The sequence below is a fragment of the Colius striatus genome, chromosome 1, assembly GCF_028858725.1.
Source record: "Colius striatus isolate bColStr4 chromosome 1, bColStr4.1.hap1, whole genome shotgun sequence".
NCBI classification, from domain to species: domain Eukaryota; kingdom Metazoa; phylum Chordata; class Aves; order Coliiformes; family Coliidae; genus Colius; species Colius striatus.
Genome location: NC_084759.1, coordinates 53,465,903 through 53,482,669, shown reverse-complemented (window position 1 = coordinate 53,482,669; position 16,767 = coordinate 53,465,903). Strand labels below are relative to the sequence as shown.

The following is a 16,767-nucleotide window of genomic DNA, read 5'->3' as shown; positions in this document are numbered from 1 at the left end:
TAGTAGTGAAAGTGTTGTTTGAAAGTGCTGTTATTAATCTGTGGAAGAATGTGGTGCGTGGATCTGTGCTACTCTCTGACCATATTCTTTTAGATAATCTTTACAGGGAGGATTTAACGTTTAGTACCAAGTTTACTTATTGGTAGATATTTACATAGTAACACATTACACAATAACATATAGTTTGGATCACAACGGAGATGTGGTTCCCATTACCAGTCTCTATGTACTCACCAGCATGGCACTGGGTGTCCCCGGTCTCCGGGAGGGAATACATGCATTGAAGCCAGCTCATGCCCATTGCTCTTTTAAAAGTTCATTTTGTCAGTTACTGTTTTTTAATACTAATATTAGGCTGAGCTGCATGTACACCTCCTTGCTGCCTCTCCCTTCTGCCTTTCAGGTAGTCGCAGAGAGTGATCACATGCCCCCTCAGCCTTCTCTTCTCCAGCCGAAACACCCCCAACTCCTGCAGCCGCTCCTTATCAGACTCCAGACCCTTTACCAGTTTTTTTTAGCCATCTCTGGACATGCTTCAGCACCTCAATGTCCTCCTTGTAGTGAGGGGCCCAAAACTGAACACAGAACTTGGGGCATGGCCTTTCTAGCACCAAGTACATTACATGCAATGAGACAAATTGGCTGTGTTTCCTTCCAGCCTCATCCACGTAAGGAACTTGCCAGTAACAACTCTGACTGTAGTATTACTTCCTTCCCTATATGATATCTCTCTGTAGAGAGGCTATATAAAAGTAACTAGCAGACCTCTGCAAATCCTCTAGAAGCTTAAATAACCCCAAATTATCAATTTAAAGGTTGAGCAAACCAAGTTTTTTGTAGATGATTTTTGGTTTGTCTGGTTTTGGTGTGTTTGTGGCTGAGGTTTTTTTGAGGTTTGGCTTTTGAAAATGATTTTCACCTGGACGAAGCATAGAATCATAGAACAGTTTGAGTTGGAGAGAACCTTTAAAGGTCATCTAGTCCATGATTTAGTCTTCAGGTTTTGATTTCTAGCTGGTTCAATCTACAATGTCATGCAGACATAACAAGATCTCGGATATTTGATCAGTTCCCTGGAAGTATGGAGCTCAAATTTTGAATGAAGTAAAGGTACATATTTGTGTTTCTGAGCCTTTTGGCACTTAGAGACAAGAATAAATCACATAGACAATAGTTTTGCTGTTATTGTACAGCAGCCACTTCAGAAGGCTCGTTTATTTTAAGAAACAGGCATATGTTAGAAAACAGGCAAAAACCTCATTTTCCTTCCATAAACTGTCCGTGCTAGAGAGATGTTTGCTATGAAGAGGACAGTCCTGCTTTAGTCCCAATGGTGCAAGCCATTTCCATTACGCAGTTACTATATTACCCAGTTTTGCTCTTCACCGTCAAATCCCCTTGCTTCCTACATGCTGATGAGTTCCCAATAAAAGCTTGAAAGTGCTCTGTAACACTGCCTTGGACACAGTTCACCTACTTCTTTCACACAGTTCTGCATCTTCCCTCATTTACTGTATGCCTACCACCAACTCTTAAATTGTTTATTGCTCCTTTTCCGGTTGCTCATACTGACTGCTAAAATAGCACAGCTCTGCAAGGCAAAGCAAAACCTAAGTTCTTACATAAAACTACTAACCAGGCTAAAGGAAGGCAGGTGCATCCTGAGGTCTAATGTTGCTAGTTATTACTATAAAGCTTAAGGTCTCTTGTTCAGCACTGTTTTTGCTTCTGTGATAGTAGTATGTGATAATATGAATATTATCACAGATAATATAAATATTATCACAGAACATTATGGACAATTTGTGGACTTTATGACCATAGCTTAAGCTGTATTATCAGCATAACTAATGCAAGAACTATTATTCCAGTATACAGATTTTCACTTTAAGTAATTTCTGATATTAAAATATAGTTACTCCTCATCTAAATTCAGATGTGCTTCTGACTTAAATATCTTGTTAAGCACAGATTTCAGAATTGAAGAGAGAAACTTGAGGAATTTCCTTGTGTGAAGCATTTAAAGTGCTTGTATTTAAACCAATATATCTTTATTATCTTTTCATTACTTTATAATTTTTTAACATTCATTTTAATATCTCTTAAGACTGTGTAAAAGTAATGAATGCTCAAGGTAGAACCTTAACCTCACTTACTTCAGGTGGAACTTCCAAAACCCATCTTAGACTTCAAAGAATGCAGTGTGCAACTGAGATTTATTTGACTTTTTCATTCATGTTTTTTTTGTGGAGCAAGATCACTAGCAGTAGAAAGTTATAAATATATGAGGAAAAAAAAGGATGTATTTTATATATATATATGTATATCTTTATATATACATATCCTCTGTCTGTGGCAAAGTCTGGCAGAAGAAAATCTGTCCATTCATTTGTCTTTAACACGTTCTTGAGAAACTGAAATTCAGAAGGAGCTGGAAATAATAACTCAGTTCTTACACAAAGACTCTTGTTTTCTTTCATAACTAAGAAAAGCTTTCCTGTGAGGGAGAAGTTACAATTATAGTCAGACTGAAGAGAGCTTAGCTGATAATGCTGTTAAGATAAATGAACCTCAGAGCTCACATACTTATGTAATCCTCTGTGCTTAATGTGAGATGGCAGTTCTGTAACAAGGGTTAACCAAACATCGTTTCATAAATTCACTGGCACAGTAATTGGCTCAGATTGTTTGTTTTTTTTCCCCATACTTATTTGCAACATTAACTATGCTTTTAACAGTAGACTACTGACTGAACAGAGAAAGAAGGAGCTTGTCCTAAGTCATGCAATGTTTCTGTGATAGTGGAATAAAAGCATACATTGCAGCTATCAGCCTGTAATGCTGTGTGAGTTAGTCAAAGAGAACCCAGCATATCAACTGAGACAGGGAGATTAGAAGGACACTAAATAAAGACAGCAGTGATAAATGAAATCTCAATCTAGTACCTGTAAATAGATCTGTTTACAGTGTAGCAAAGTTCCAAATGCTCTGGGAGTAAAACCAGATAGCTCACTTGAGATCTTTCTTGTTTTCCTGAAAACAAGACTTTGTTCTGATTTCATAGAATTATGGTTGAAAAAAACCCTTTGAAATCATTGTGTCCAACCACTAACGTAACACTGCCAAGCCCACCACTAAACCATATCCCTCAGTACCTTATCTACATGTCTTTCAACTGTTTCCAGGGATGGGGACTCTACCACATCCCTGTGCAGCCTGTGTCAGTGTTTTAACAACCCTCTCAGTGAAGAAGTTCTTCCTAATACACAATCTAAACCTCCCCTGGAGCAACTTGAGGCCATTTCCCCTTGACATATCACTTATTACTTGAGAGAAGAGACCAGCCACCACCTCAGTATGACCTCCTCCCTTCAAAAGAAACAGAAAAAAACCCATAAATATCTTTAATTAATATCTTGTCCTTTGAAACAGATGTTTCTGTGAAATGTTTTTTCTGTTACCTTTCTCAGGGGTTTATTCATCCATTCTTTTGACTTTCAGGTCTATCATTTTGGGAGAACATAGAGAATTACAATGCATTGCTTCAGGCAGATTTGGCAGAAAGATTTAGATCTAGGAAGACAGCGTTGCCTAGAAAGAGTAGCACATTTTGATGATGAAAACCTATGAAACAAATACATTGAATCTTCTCTGAAAACCCAATATGTATGTTGTGGCATCCAGTAACAATGCGAATCCAACTTATCAATGAAATGAAGTGACGGCAGATGTAGCACTGGTCTCTACCGCATTACTTGATTTGTCTCTCTGACCTGGCAGTGAGCCTTTGGATCTGCATTTTGCATGTGCGTGACTTAGGGATGTTCGAATTAGGTCAGGCCTTGTTGACCTATATGACATAACTCACAGAAGGTGGTCTACAAAACAGATCACAGTGCTGTCAGTATTTCAGAAGATACTTGGACCAAGTATTTTGAGTTGAAAAATTTGAATAATACTGCTCTGGATTTCATTTTTCTAGTCCTATGAATATGAATGACATCTAAGACAGTGTTATACTCCAGGAAAATGATATCCTGATGTATTAAATTTCTGATTGCTGATGCTTGTTGATGGAGGAAAAATCTTATGCATGTTATATCATTTTTCCTTTGTGCTAATATTTGAGTCTTGCCCTATATTTATGTAGTATACCTGATATGGTGGATAAAATGATAATTTACAACAACTCTACCATTGCTTTAAAAAAAAAAAATGTGTTTCAAGATCAATAGTATTGATCCAAATCAACAGTATTGATTTCAAAAAGATTTAAAACTATTAAGTAGAGCTACTTTATGCTGTACAGTAAAAACAACCAAGGAACTCTGTGTACTTTATGTGATTAACCCCATAAACAGATTAAAACAAAAACAATTTACATGTGAAATTATTTGCAGTAAAGGCTTAAAATCTATCTTTGCAAGTGTGCTGTTTTTTGCTGGGGTAGGGTTAATTTTCTTCCTAGTAGCTGGTACAAGTTTATGTTTTGGACTTCTGCTGGAAACAGTGTTGATAACAGAGAGATGTTTTGGTTACTGCTGGGCAGTGTTTGCACAGAGTCAGGGCCTTTTCTGTTCCTCACCCCACACCACCAGAGAGTGGGCTGAGGGTGCACAAGAGGTTGGGAGGAGAAACAGCTGGGACAGCTGACCCCAACTAACCAAAGGGATGTCCCACACCGTAGGACCTTGTGTGCAGCAATAAAACTAGGGAGAAGGTGGGCTGGGGGGGCTGCTTCTCAGGGACTGTTTGGGATTAAACCACTATAGCAAGCAACACTGTTTCTTCTCTGTCTCAAATCTAACCTTGAAAGCATCGTTTCTTACAGGCAGATATCTGGTCACTGGGCATAACAGCCATAGAACTTGCAAAAGGAGAGCCACCTCATTCAGAATTACATCCAATGAAGGTTTTGTTCCTCATTCCAAAGAACAATCCACCAACGTTGGAAGGGAACTTCAGTAAATCCCTCAAAGAATTTGTTGAGGCCTGCTTAAACAAGGACCCAAGCTTTGTGAGTTTCGTCTATTTGTCAATGTATTGTATGAGCTTGACTGGTTTACATGAATAAGTGCAATTCAGCTTTTGTAACATGCGGCAACATATTCACCAGCAGCTTTTTTTTAGGTACTGTGTGGATTTAAAATCTCATTTGTGTCAAGACTGAAGTCTGGAATTCTTAATCCTTTTGTAGGGAGCCATTTAACACTCTCGAACGCAGTAAAAAATACTTTTTTCTTTTTTTTTTTTTTTTTAAGAGACCTACTGCAAAAGAACTCTTAAAACACAAATTTATTTTACGAAACTCAAAGAAAACTTCCTACCTGACCGACCTTATTGACAGGCACAAGAGATGGAAGTCTGAACAAAGTCATGACGACTCCAGTTCTGACGACTCAGATACGTAAGTTTGATGAGTTTGTAAATAATCCTTTGTAAATATAGAAGCCAAGCAGTTACTTTTAGCACATATATTCCTATGTTCTGTTATTGATACCTTTTCAGCTTAGCATCATGGTAAACTGATGAGATCTTGGCTTCAGTACTGCAAGGGCTTTCATGCAAATAACAGTCACCGAGAACCATTCTTTTGGCACGTTTTGTACTACTTTCTCTTGTGAGTGTAGTGTAGGATCCTTCCTAGACATAAGACTGTTACTAATGTCGTGCTAGCAGAAAGTAGGACCCTTCCTGCACAACCAAGCAGCAATACGGCCATGTGCTGTGCTGTGTGCACACACGACTGCCTAAGGAGAGGACTTGTCTCCTTAGTGGTAGGCTGGCCCTCAGTTTGGCTGTCTGAGTAAATAGGCAGAAGCACATCCTTGCATATAAGAGAGTGTTAGTGGATAATGGGACTTTGGGATACAAACCATATTACCTAGTTTTTTTTTTTTTAATGTAAGAATGTTTGGTTTTCTCTATCCTTCCAGGAAGATGGAGCCATTAGGGCATGATAGTCATGATATGTCAAATTATGTAAAAGATAAATTACTAGTCGTAAAACTGCTTTCAGATCAGTTACTATTGGAACTTCAAGATTACAGTTCACTGTTTCTGTGGATTGTCAGTCAGCTTCGGTAGTTTTACGTGGGATGTTAGTGGAACTGGAATGGTTACTGAGTGCATATGAGACAATTTAACATTGTGTCTAAGCCTACTTTCCCCTTCTCTGCTTCTAAAGCAGCCCTTGTATTAGATGTGCTAAGGGATCGAGTTGATTTGACATTCTGGAATACTAACTTTCCAAATCTACAAATAACTCTTTTGTTGGATCAGGTTACTACAGATAATGTGTATGAGGAAGTTAGGCCTGCCTCTTTCAGTGACAGACAGAAGCTCTATGTGACTTCAGGCAGAAATCTCAGACAATTTTCTTACATTGATCACATACTTTTTTGACCTGGTAGGCTGCCTTAAATATTTTTGTACAATGGCCACTATATGCTCTTTTAATTAGTGGCTTTCTTACAAAATACTCTTAATTCACTAATCAGAAAGAAATGAACTTAGATAATTATGGTAAAAAGTGTAATGCAGTGACAGATTAGTGTCAGCATAAATATTTTCATTCTTATATCTTAGTAGGAGTTACAGAAAAAATATTCCACCATCCACAGACAATGAGGCAAAAGATGGATTTATGGTGATGTAGTTTGTTAAAGCCAGGCTGTATCTGTACATTTTTGTTGTCTTTTTTTTTTTTGAAGTGGGAAATTTATCTCGGTAACAGGCTGGGAATGAAGTGTCTTCCTCAAAGATACTCTAAGCTAGTGTCTTAACTGTTTTTCTAGGCAACAAAGTGAATTACATTTTCTAATTTCTCTCTCCTTCCCTAATGATTTGAGGTACTCTTCTAAAGCCAGTTTTTAGATAGAGGTGAAACACTTCGTGCTACTTGTTTATCTAACTTGGGAAAATGTTTTTCAATCTATAAGGCTTCTCTTGCTTTTTGAAGTTAACATTTAGAGAAATATCTTGCTTTTGTTATTTTTTTTAGTTTCTCTAAAAAGAGACATCCATTTTCATACTTATCTTTATACTTATTGCCTCATACAATAGAATCCCTATTTTGATCTTGACTGTAGTTTGTTTAGCCTGTGTATTGAATGAACAATGAGATGTAGGTAGTAAAACTTTCTTTTTTTACCTCTCTTGAAGTGAACCAGATGGCCAGGCTTCAGGTGGGAGTGATACAGAAGAGTGGATCTTTACAATAAGAGAAAAAGACCCTAAGAATCTAGAGAATGGAGCAGCCCAGCCTTTGGACTTGCAAAGAAATAAGGTGCTTAAAATATTGACTGTATTATGCAAGGAGATAATTCTTGCTTTAATAATTCAGTGGAGTGATTTTTATTTGATACCTCTTTGTTTAAAAACACTTGATTTGTAAAACTTTCAGAACTTTTGCTAAAAATGTGTAGTCTATGGTTGCCTTTCACAAAATGTTTGGAGTAAGTCTTGAAGTTTGGGTGTTCTGTAAATGTGTCCTTTGTCTGTAGTTTGTGAAATACATCTTCAGTGTTGTTAATAAACATATGAAGGAAAAGATGGTTATCGGGGGAGTCAGCATGGCTTCACCAAGGGGAAATCCAGTTTCACCAACCTGATAGACTTCTATGAGTGCATAACCGGCTGGCTAGATGAGGGGAGAGCAGAGGATGTCATCTACTTTGACTTCAGCAAGGCTTTCGACACTGTCTCCCATAACATCCTCATGAGAAAGCTCAGGCAGTGTGGCTTGGATGAGTGGACAGTGAGGTGGATCAAGAACTGGCTCAATGACAGAACGCAAAGAGTGATCAGTGGTACAGAATTGAGCTGGAGGCCTGTGGCCAGTGGACTTGGCACAGAGTATACTCTTAGCAAATTTTGCTAATGACACCAAACTGGGAGGACTGGCTGATTCCCCAGAAGGCTGTGCTGCCATTCAGCGGGATCTCGACCAGCTTGAGAGTTGGGCAGAGAGGAATCTCATGAGGTTAAACAAGGACAAGTGCAGAGTCCTGTAACTCAGGAGAAACAGCCCCATGCACCAGTACATGGTGGGGATTGACCTGCTGGAAAGTAGCTCTGCAGAGAGAGACCTGGGAGTCCTGATTGATAATAAGCTAAATATGAGCCAGCAATGTGCCCTCGTGGCCAAGAAGGCCAATGGCATCTTGGGATGCATCAAGAAGAGTGTGGCCAGCAGGTGGAGGGAGTTCCCTCTACTCTGCCCTGGTGAGGCCTCATCTGGAGTGCTGTGTCCAGTTCTGGGCTACCCAGCTCAAGAGGGACAGAGAACTTCTGGAGAGAGTCCAGTGCAGGGCCACCAGGATGATCAGGGGACTGAAGGATCTTCCTTATGAGGAAAGGCTGCAGGAACTGGGGCTGTTTAGTCTGGAGAAGAAGAGATTGAGGGGGCATCTTATTTATATTTATAAGTATATAAATGGTTGATGTCAGGAGGTTGGGGCATCCCATTTTTTCTGTTGTAGCTGGTGAGAGGACAAGGAGTAATAGGAAGAAGCTGGAACACAAAACAAAAACAAAGAAAAAACTTATTTCACTGTTCAGGTGAGGGAGCCCTGGCACAGGCTGCCCAGGGAGGGTGTGGAGTCTCCTTCCTTGAAGGTCTTCAGGACCAGCCTGGACATGTTCCTATGCAACCTGATCTAGGTGAACCTGCTTCTGCAGGGGGACTGGACTAGATGATCTCTAGAAGTTCCTTCCAACCCCTACCATTCTATGATTCCATAATCACAAAATATTTCTGCTGTTTGTGAAATACAACCAGTGGAGGAAGACCAGACAATATTTACTTTAAAAATCTTCCTTCTCAAAGTAAATTTAAACCAGTACCGTAAAAAACTGGGCTGGGGTTGTGGGGAAGGTGTCTTGGTCTTTTAAGAGAAGAGACCACAATGTAGCAAAGAATAGACTATGCATGTGTCCAAATAAACCCACCAACCCAGTATACAGGATTTTTAGGAGCAGCTCCATCCTATTTTCTGCAGCCTTTGTGGGTACAGCAGGTGCTTGCTACCCTAGCTCTGAAAATTCAAAGTATTTTCTTATCAGAACTGGAGAAATACAAGAAAAATATTTGGTCATAAGGAAGGAACCTAGTAAATATCAGAATGTCTGTGGTCTAGTATGAGCTCAACAGGATTGTGGGTTGGATTCGAGGGTGTTGTTTGTTTTTTGGGTTTTGCTTTTAAACTTTGGAGCATGTATTTGAGCTGTCACAGCCTCAAATTTTAATTCAGCCTCCATTTTCCACAGTGCTTTGGAATAACCTGTTGCAGAACATTTTGCATATTTGTATATACATAGAAACAGATTTTTTGTAAAGTGTAGTGTGTTGGAACTCTTTTTTTTCTTTAGTTAGAAACAGAATACAATGAGGATACTTTTTTACAGAAACAAAATTGGTCAGAGTTTTATTTTCTTTAAAGGAAAAGGAGATCTCAAAGAGGCCTCTATCTCAATGCCTGTCTACAGTGATATCCCCCTTGTTTGCAGAGGTAAGTTACTGCTTTAAATCAGTTCCAAGATTTATGTTGCTGAAAAATAGATGCTATAAATGACACCTAAGGTTTCTGCAACCCGTTTGGAACTTGATGTATTACAGTTTTAGCTGTACCCTTTGCTTTCCTGCGTGTCTGCTTTTGAGATCTTTGCTTTGCTTCTAATGATACTTCATGTGCACGGTAGCAACATCAACCATGCAAGCTTAAAGCAAAGAACATGAAATGCATCAAGGTATGTAAATATTTGGATTGCAGCAGTCCATTTTTTGACACTGCTGTATCTCTTTATATGTCATTTTCTCTGTTAGAAATGTCAAATTCTTCAGTGTTCCAAAACATTACTGGGGACCAGAGCAGTAAGAACTTCACTTTTAAATTTCAGTGTTGAAAGCTATATTTTGTTCCCATTCTGAATTTTGTGTATTTTTATATTTGATTTTTTCTGAATATTAAAACCAACTTTAAAAAAATCATATGAAAGGGAAGACAGATATTTATGAAGATGTGATCGTTTAAAAGAGCTGATAGAACTCTACAACACAGAAACTCACAAATGCTTCAAAGCTTTTGTCACAGAAGACAGGTGTCAAAGCTCTAGCTTTGATATGAGAATTGATTCTTTAAATGATGATTTCAATCATTGCAACTGCTACAGAAATAAACTTAGAGATGTTTTTCTAATAAAGGATGTTGTCTTAATTTTGTTCTAATTAATCACGTCCTACTTCAGAGGATTATCATTGAATTTGGTGTGCTGCTCATAAAGAATACTGAGTGTAGTAAAGCAATTAAATGTATTTAAAGGGGATGACCTCTGTATTGGTTATTCGGACTCCAGTATTCAGTCAGACTCCAGTATCCTCCTATGTAAAGTGGAGAAACACTTTAGACATGGATTTTTTGGGGGGGGCGTTTTCCATTGAAGTTCTTTATGTATTACCTACTTGCTTCCCTTTGTTTGAGAATTTTCTTTCAATTCCTTACTCTTACATTTCCCAAACATTTTTCTGATTGCTATACATCTCCTTTAGGTCTCTCTCCTCCTTTTCCAATACCAAGTGTGATATAGGTCCTGCATCTACTGTCTTCCACACTCCAGCCTTCATTTTTATTTCATTTTCTCTCCACCATGCCCTTTATTACTTGTCTTTTTAGATATCTCTGCTCTTGATTTTTCCTTCCCAATAGTATTGCTAACTAGTTGCTGTGTCATGTTTTTTTCCTTTCATAAAATCATAGAATGGTAGGGGTTGGAAGGGACCTTTAGAGATCATCTAGTCCAACCCCCCTGCAGAAGCAGGGTCACCTAGATCAGGTCACATAGGAACATGTCCAGGTGGGTCTTGAAGACCTCCAAGGAAGGAGACTCCACAACCCCTCTGGGCAGCCTGTTCCACTGCTCCCTCACTCTCACAGTAAAATAGTTTTTTCACTTTCTTGCTTCCCATTTTCATTTTTAAGCCTATTCTGTTATTTGCAAGTTGCTAATCCCTGTGGGTGTGCGATTCTCTTATAGTATGTAGAGGCTACAGAAAAACTTTAGCTCATATATTAGTTTATTGTTCTTTTCATGCTATGGGAAAAGAAGACTCTTGGTCTGGTATCTGCTGTTTGGTTCATACTTCAGGCTTCTCTTCCATTGCAACTTCTGGTGGATAGCCACAACTTTACCAAACTGTTCCAGAATCTCATTGCAGTGTTTCCCTTTTCTTATGGGCATGGCGACTGTCTCTCCTGTCTGGAGGAAGACTGATGTCAGTTTTTTAGTGTTCCATTTGTTTGGCATTCAAACCACAGATAACCTGCTCCTTCAGGAATTACTACTAGCTGAATTAGTGCCTTACTCCATGGAACTCCTCCAGAATAAACAGAACTGGCCATTCAAAGCTTTTTTCATCTTGGAACCTTCAAAGCTTTTGGCACAGAGGACATGTGTAGAAAACGACTGCTGTCCTTAAGTGGTCTTACAGGGGAAGATTATGCTCTGCATCCTTCTGCAGTTGAACGCTGATACAACTTGAGGGCCTTGGCAGAAGAGGCCTGCTCAGCTCCAAGGCCCTGCCGCTCTGCGATGCTGGTAGTAATCTGGAGCTTGATGCACTTCAGCAAAGCAATTCAAGGAATAAACAAACAAAACACCTAACCCTAAATACAACCAAGTCCTCAAACAAGAGAAAACAAAACATACCCTGTGAAAGTGAACTAAGTTGTCATCCAGTTCTTTGTGATCTTACAACCCTACCATTCTATGATTCTATGATCTTCAGTGACTAATACCACCCTCATGCAGTCTCTTTGTCCTTATCAGGGACACTTGCTGAGTACAGAATGAGATGACTCCTTCTGGGTTCCTTTGTGAAGGCAGGAGATCAGAGCTGTCTGTTATTGTAATTTTCCAACTACTATCTGCTTCTGTCACTTGGTCATCAAGCTGTGACTTCCCAATTTAGACTGAGAAAGGGTTAGTTATTACTCGGAAAAGAAAAGGCATTTGTGTCTTTCCCTTACCTATGGTTTATATGTGAGATGTTACTCTTGAGACAAGCAGCATCCAAAGAATGCAGAAGACTTCCTACTGCTGTGGTTGTATTTCAGTTGTTTTACACACATACACGGTCCTCTTGATTTCCTTTTATTGAGACCTGAGTTACTCTCCTGAGAGTGCCCTAAGATACCTATAAGCCATTGCTAAATGTGGAACTAGAACAATGATTTATTTTCCTTTCAAGACTCTGATTCCTTTTTAAAGAAAAACCTTTTCTTGATGCTGATGGCAACTGCTGAGCTGTAGTTCCTGATGGCTGTTCAAAGTCCCCTTCAGAAAGTCCTGAGAGGCCACTTTAGTGCTTGGACATCTCATAAGAACTTCCCTGCCACTTTGTGCCTTTCAGCATGTCGTGTACTACACTGAACTCAAAATTGTCTTGGTCTATTCATTCTGCTTCCTGCTGCTTTCTGGGACTAAAGCTTATTCCATGTGACAATCTCCTGTACTATAATTAAGTAAGGCCAAAAGCATATGCACGTCCACATTCTATCCCAGAAAGGGGCACAAACCTTCCATTTATTTAAGTTCAGCTTTCTTAATACTGTCAGGAAGGGCATAAAGGCAGACTGGCCAGAGGTCCAGCTTTCTGAGATGACTTTTAAATTAATTGAATGATTTGTAGAGAAATATGTAGAAAAATATTTTGCTGCTCTTCAGTTATGTATAGACAACTCTTCGATTCAAAACAGTCATAGGCCCAGTCAGCTTCCAATTGCAGGGTTTTTTTTTTCACCTTTCTTTTTTTCTTCCTCTGAGAAATGACTTTGATTCTGTCCGTTTTAAGAGGATGCCTCAAAGTAGCTCTTGGCCACAGCGGTAGTGATAAATGAGAGAAACTTGTAAATGCAGACATCCAGCCTGCTGGGGAAAGTCCAGTCCCTGAAAAATGGCCATACCTTCATTCACTCTTAGTATTAATAACAGGGCACTCTTCTACCAAGTAAAGTCAGACTCTGATGAGATTTTTTTTTAATATTCTCTAGTGAATTTTGAGAAAGAAAGTATTTTACCAGCTGTACTCAGCAAGTTATGCCAGCTCTTACATAAGCGAAGCACTGAGTCCTTCCCTCACAGTCCTCAGTTCCTGCCTAATTGTGGGATCCTTTTGCTTTGGGAGGGAGATGATTGTGTTGACAGGGTGCAAACATTTTCTAACAGTGCTTGCACAAGTGCACCTGCAGTGTATTCATGTAAGCTAAGTATGTATAAGCAGTGCAACTGGAACTCAAACAGCTACGGGTAGATAGTGCATCTTTCTTGGGATACTTTGTTGTTATTTTATGAATGTGAGCATGCTGCAAGGGATATGTGAATAATGGCAGACTTGTGAAGATGAATGTCATCATGACAGCTACCACAAAGACTTAACTTCAGGACAAAAAAAAGTTTTCAGGATGTCAGGGTGTATAATGAAAGTCAAATCCTAATGTTGTGAACACTGGAGGTCACTTCCTAATGAACTTTTGCAGTATATTGTTTATAGAAATATTAATGAATATCTTTATTAATACATCTCTTCCTGGTTTCCTTTCAGTTGAAAGAGAAGAGCGAAGTGTGTGGTGGTAACACAGATTCCATTGAAGAACTGAGAAAGGCTATTTATTTAGCTGAAGAGGCTTGTCCGGGCATTGCAGATAACATGGTGTCCAACCTTGTGCAGAGGCTTCAGAGGTAATTAAACCATTTCACTAAAAGTTACAGAAAATTGCAGATCTGATGCTACAAATATTTGATTAGTGATAAATTGAAAGTATTTCTTTCTATCTATAATAGAGAAAAAACACACTCGTGCTTAACAATTTGTACAGTTGTTTGCTTAGTAGAAAACCCCCTAAGGCTATCAGCAGTTCTACTTCCTAACTTCAAGTGATAGCCTATATGTATATTCATCTCATATCTCTGCATATTGTGTGTCAAAAGAAACTGGACAGCCTTTGCCCTTTACAAATCTTTTAAGGGACATTCATACTTTCTTAGTGTCTGGATGTGTCTTGTATGTGTCACTTAATTTCTTTTACCCACTTTGAAAAATGCTCAGTGTTTCTTTCAGACATATAGTAAGAGGTTCCTTGTTCATTCATTAAAGGTAGTCTGTAATGGCCTTTTGGGTGGTACCTGCAAAACCACCATTCTGCAAAAGGACAAATTTCAAAAAGGGGTTTTCGAACTGCCTAGTTTAGGAATTTATTTTTAACAAGCACCCAATTGCTGGTCTTTTAAATGCTATGCAAGAGAAGATCAGGGGTGTATGTTTCAGAATTACTGCTTGAAGAGACTTTAAATACAACCTTGGATCTAGGAGCCCACACCTCTTGCGAATCTACACCATCCAGGTTGGATGGCTTGGTCATAGAAAAAACTCATGGCATTGACTAATCATGGTCTGCTACCTTGAAAAAGATCACCCTGAGCAGGTGTCTCCCTTACACTGCTTGGGAAAGTTTAAGAGTTCATACCTCTGAAGTTCAAGCATTGGATTGCCAGGACGATACTTTGTCATTCAGTAAAAAAAATAGTGCCAAGAAATCTGCAATTGTGTTTCTTGCTTTCTGGGCTGTTCAGCATGAAGCCCAGTCAGCATCTCTAATGCTAAAGGGTCATTCTTTGGCACCAGATGTCCTGATTCTTCTTTCAGATGATTCTAGCAGGCTCGAAAGAGTTTCTGGAGTGTCCATCTCAAGTTTGTTTCCATTAGGAGTTCCAAAACTGACCCTAGTCTAGAACAGTAGCCCAATGTTTCAGTGTCAGGTTTCAGTCAGGTTTCAGTATCAGCCTGGTACAGGGTTTTCCTGCAACTAGGAAACTCAAAGACTTTTGATGCTGCAATTGAAGCTAAAAATGACCATGTGGAGACAGATTTTCCACTAGGCACTTGTTTTGTGGATACTGGAGATGATCTTACTTGTTTCTGTCACAACAGCAACAATGTATTTCCCAAGTTTGTCTGAATGAATTAGCTGCGGCTTAGAGCTGCCCCAGTAATATTTTGAAAAGACTATGATCTAAGCTTGCCAGGTAGAAAGTTGAAATCACTAAATGTTGCCTCTAGTATGCAGAATTTTTACATAGAATTATAGAGTGGTTTGGCTTGGAAGGAGCCAAGCCAAAGACCACCTAGTTCCACTCCCCCACCATAAGAAGGGACACCTTCTACAAGACCAGACTGCTCAAAGCCCCATTCAACCTGGCCTTGGACATTTGCAGGGATGGGGCAACCACAGCCTCTCTGGGCCATTGTGTTCCAGTGCCTCACCACCCTGACAGTGAAGAATTTCTTCCTTACATCTGATTGAAATCTCCCCTCTGTCAGTTTGGAGCCATTTTTCCTTGTCATGTCGTTACGTGTCCTTATAAAAAGTCCTGCTCCAGCTTTTTTGTAGGTCCGCTTTAGGGTACTGGAAGTGGCTATAAAGTGTCCCTGGAGCCTTCTTTTCTCCAGGCTGAACAACCCCAACTCTCTCAACCTGTCTCCATAGGAGAGGTGCTCCATGCCCTTCTTATGTTGGGGCTCCAGAGCTGGATACAGCACGCCAGGTGAGATCTCATGAGGAGGTAGAATCACTCCCCTTGACCTGCTGCTCATTCTTGTTTTGATGCAGCCCAAGATACGGTTGACTTTCTGGGCTGCAAGTGCACGTTGCAGGATCACGTTGAGCTTCTTATCAACCAATACCTCCAAGTCCTTCTCCTGTGAGCTACTCTCAATCCATTCATCCCCCAGTCTGTGCTGATATTGGGAATTGCTCTGACCCATGTGCAGGATCTTGCGCTTGGCCTTGTTGTACTTCATGGGGTTCAGGCACCATCATGTTCAGAGGCTGTGACTGTTAGAAAAGCAGCTCTGTGGCTTTGTTCTGTAAAGTGTGACAGCAGGGTGGTTGTCACACTGCAAGGTAAAAGGCTGCAACTTCAAGCAGCACAAAATGGAATTACTTTTAGTTGCTGCTTATCATAGAATGGCTTTCCAAAAGTCACAGTGACAACTAATTTCTTTTCCTCTTCAGATATTCACTGACTGGAGGAAGTACTTCATCCTTCTGACATGCCATCCCTGACTTTTCCAAGGCTGCAGAGATGCCACAGCGTCTGCGTTGAAGGCGCCCACTGATGATGTTCTGCCCCTCAGTCAAGGGAGTGTCCTTTGGTGGAAGGACATTTCAAAACGTGCAAGAGTGAAAAGGGAAGTCTCTCGGACAGAGGCGATCTTTTTCAGCTCCTTAAAGCTATAATTTTTTGTAACGATAATGCCCATATTCCAGGGAGGTATCTTTTTTTTGTAAAATCTGAAATGTATATTTAGGTTTGTGATAGAGAAATTGAAGATGTTGAGAAACCTCAGGTATCTTGCTTTAAGAATTCCACTTGGAGATGGAGTATGTTTGTTGGAAATGTGTACAGGTATGTATATAACGTCTTTTTTTTAACTGAAAGCCTTTCAACGTGCATAAGGCATCACTGTGTACAAAATGGTAAAGTGCTTCTGTAGATAATGTTATAGTGGGGTAAATATTTGCCAGGCCATAACTGAGTATTGCCTTGCCTTTCTTACATGTACATTTTGAACCGCGTGATAAGTGAATCTTGGTTTGATTTTTGTACGTGAAGGATTTGCCATGCAAAGAGTTAATCCTGTACTATGGAACTTTCATACCTCGGCAGAGCCACAATTTGATTCTGTTTCTCCAGTATTTCTTCCTTTTT

At 39.6% G+C, this 16,767-nt stretch overlaps 1 protein-coding gene across 2 annotated transcripts in view; it reads left to right on the top strand.

Annotated features, from left to right (window-relative positions):
- STK24 (serine/threonine kinase 24) overlaps positions 1 to 16,559 on the top strand; it is a 60,347-nt gene extending 43,788 nt beyond the window's left edge. For both annotated transcript variants that reach the window (XM_062020538.1, XM_062020540.1), the window contains 6 exons: positions 4,832 to 5,017; positions 5,262 to 5,407; positions 7,165 to 7,288; positions 9,444 to 9,512; positions 13,601 to 13,737; positions 16,071 to 16,559. In XM_062020538.1, the coding sequence (XP_061876522.1) occupies positions 4,832 to 5,017; positions 5,262 to 5,407; positions 7,165 to 7,288; positions 9,444 to 9,512; positions 13,601 to 13,737; positions 16,071 to 16,107 (699 nt within the window). In that variant the 3' untranslated portion in view covers positions 16,108 to 16,559. The remainder of the gene's footprint in view (positions 1 to 4,831; positions 5,018 to 5,261; positions 5,408 to 7,164; positions 7,289 to 9,443; positions 9,513 to 13,600; positions 13,738 to 16,070) is intronic.
- The last annotated feature ends 208 nt before the right edge of the window (positions 16,560 to 16,767 follow it).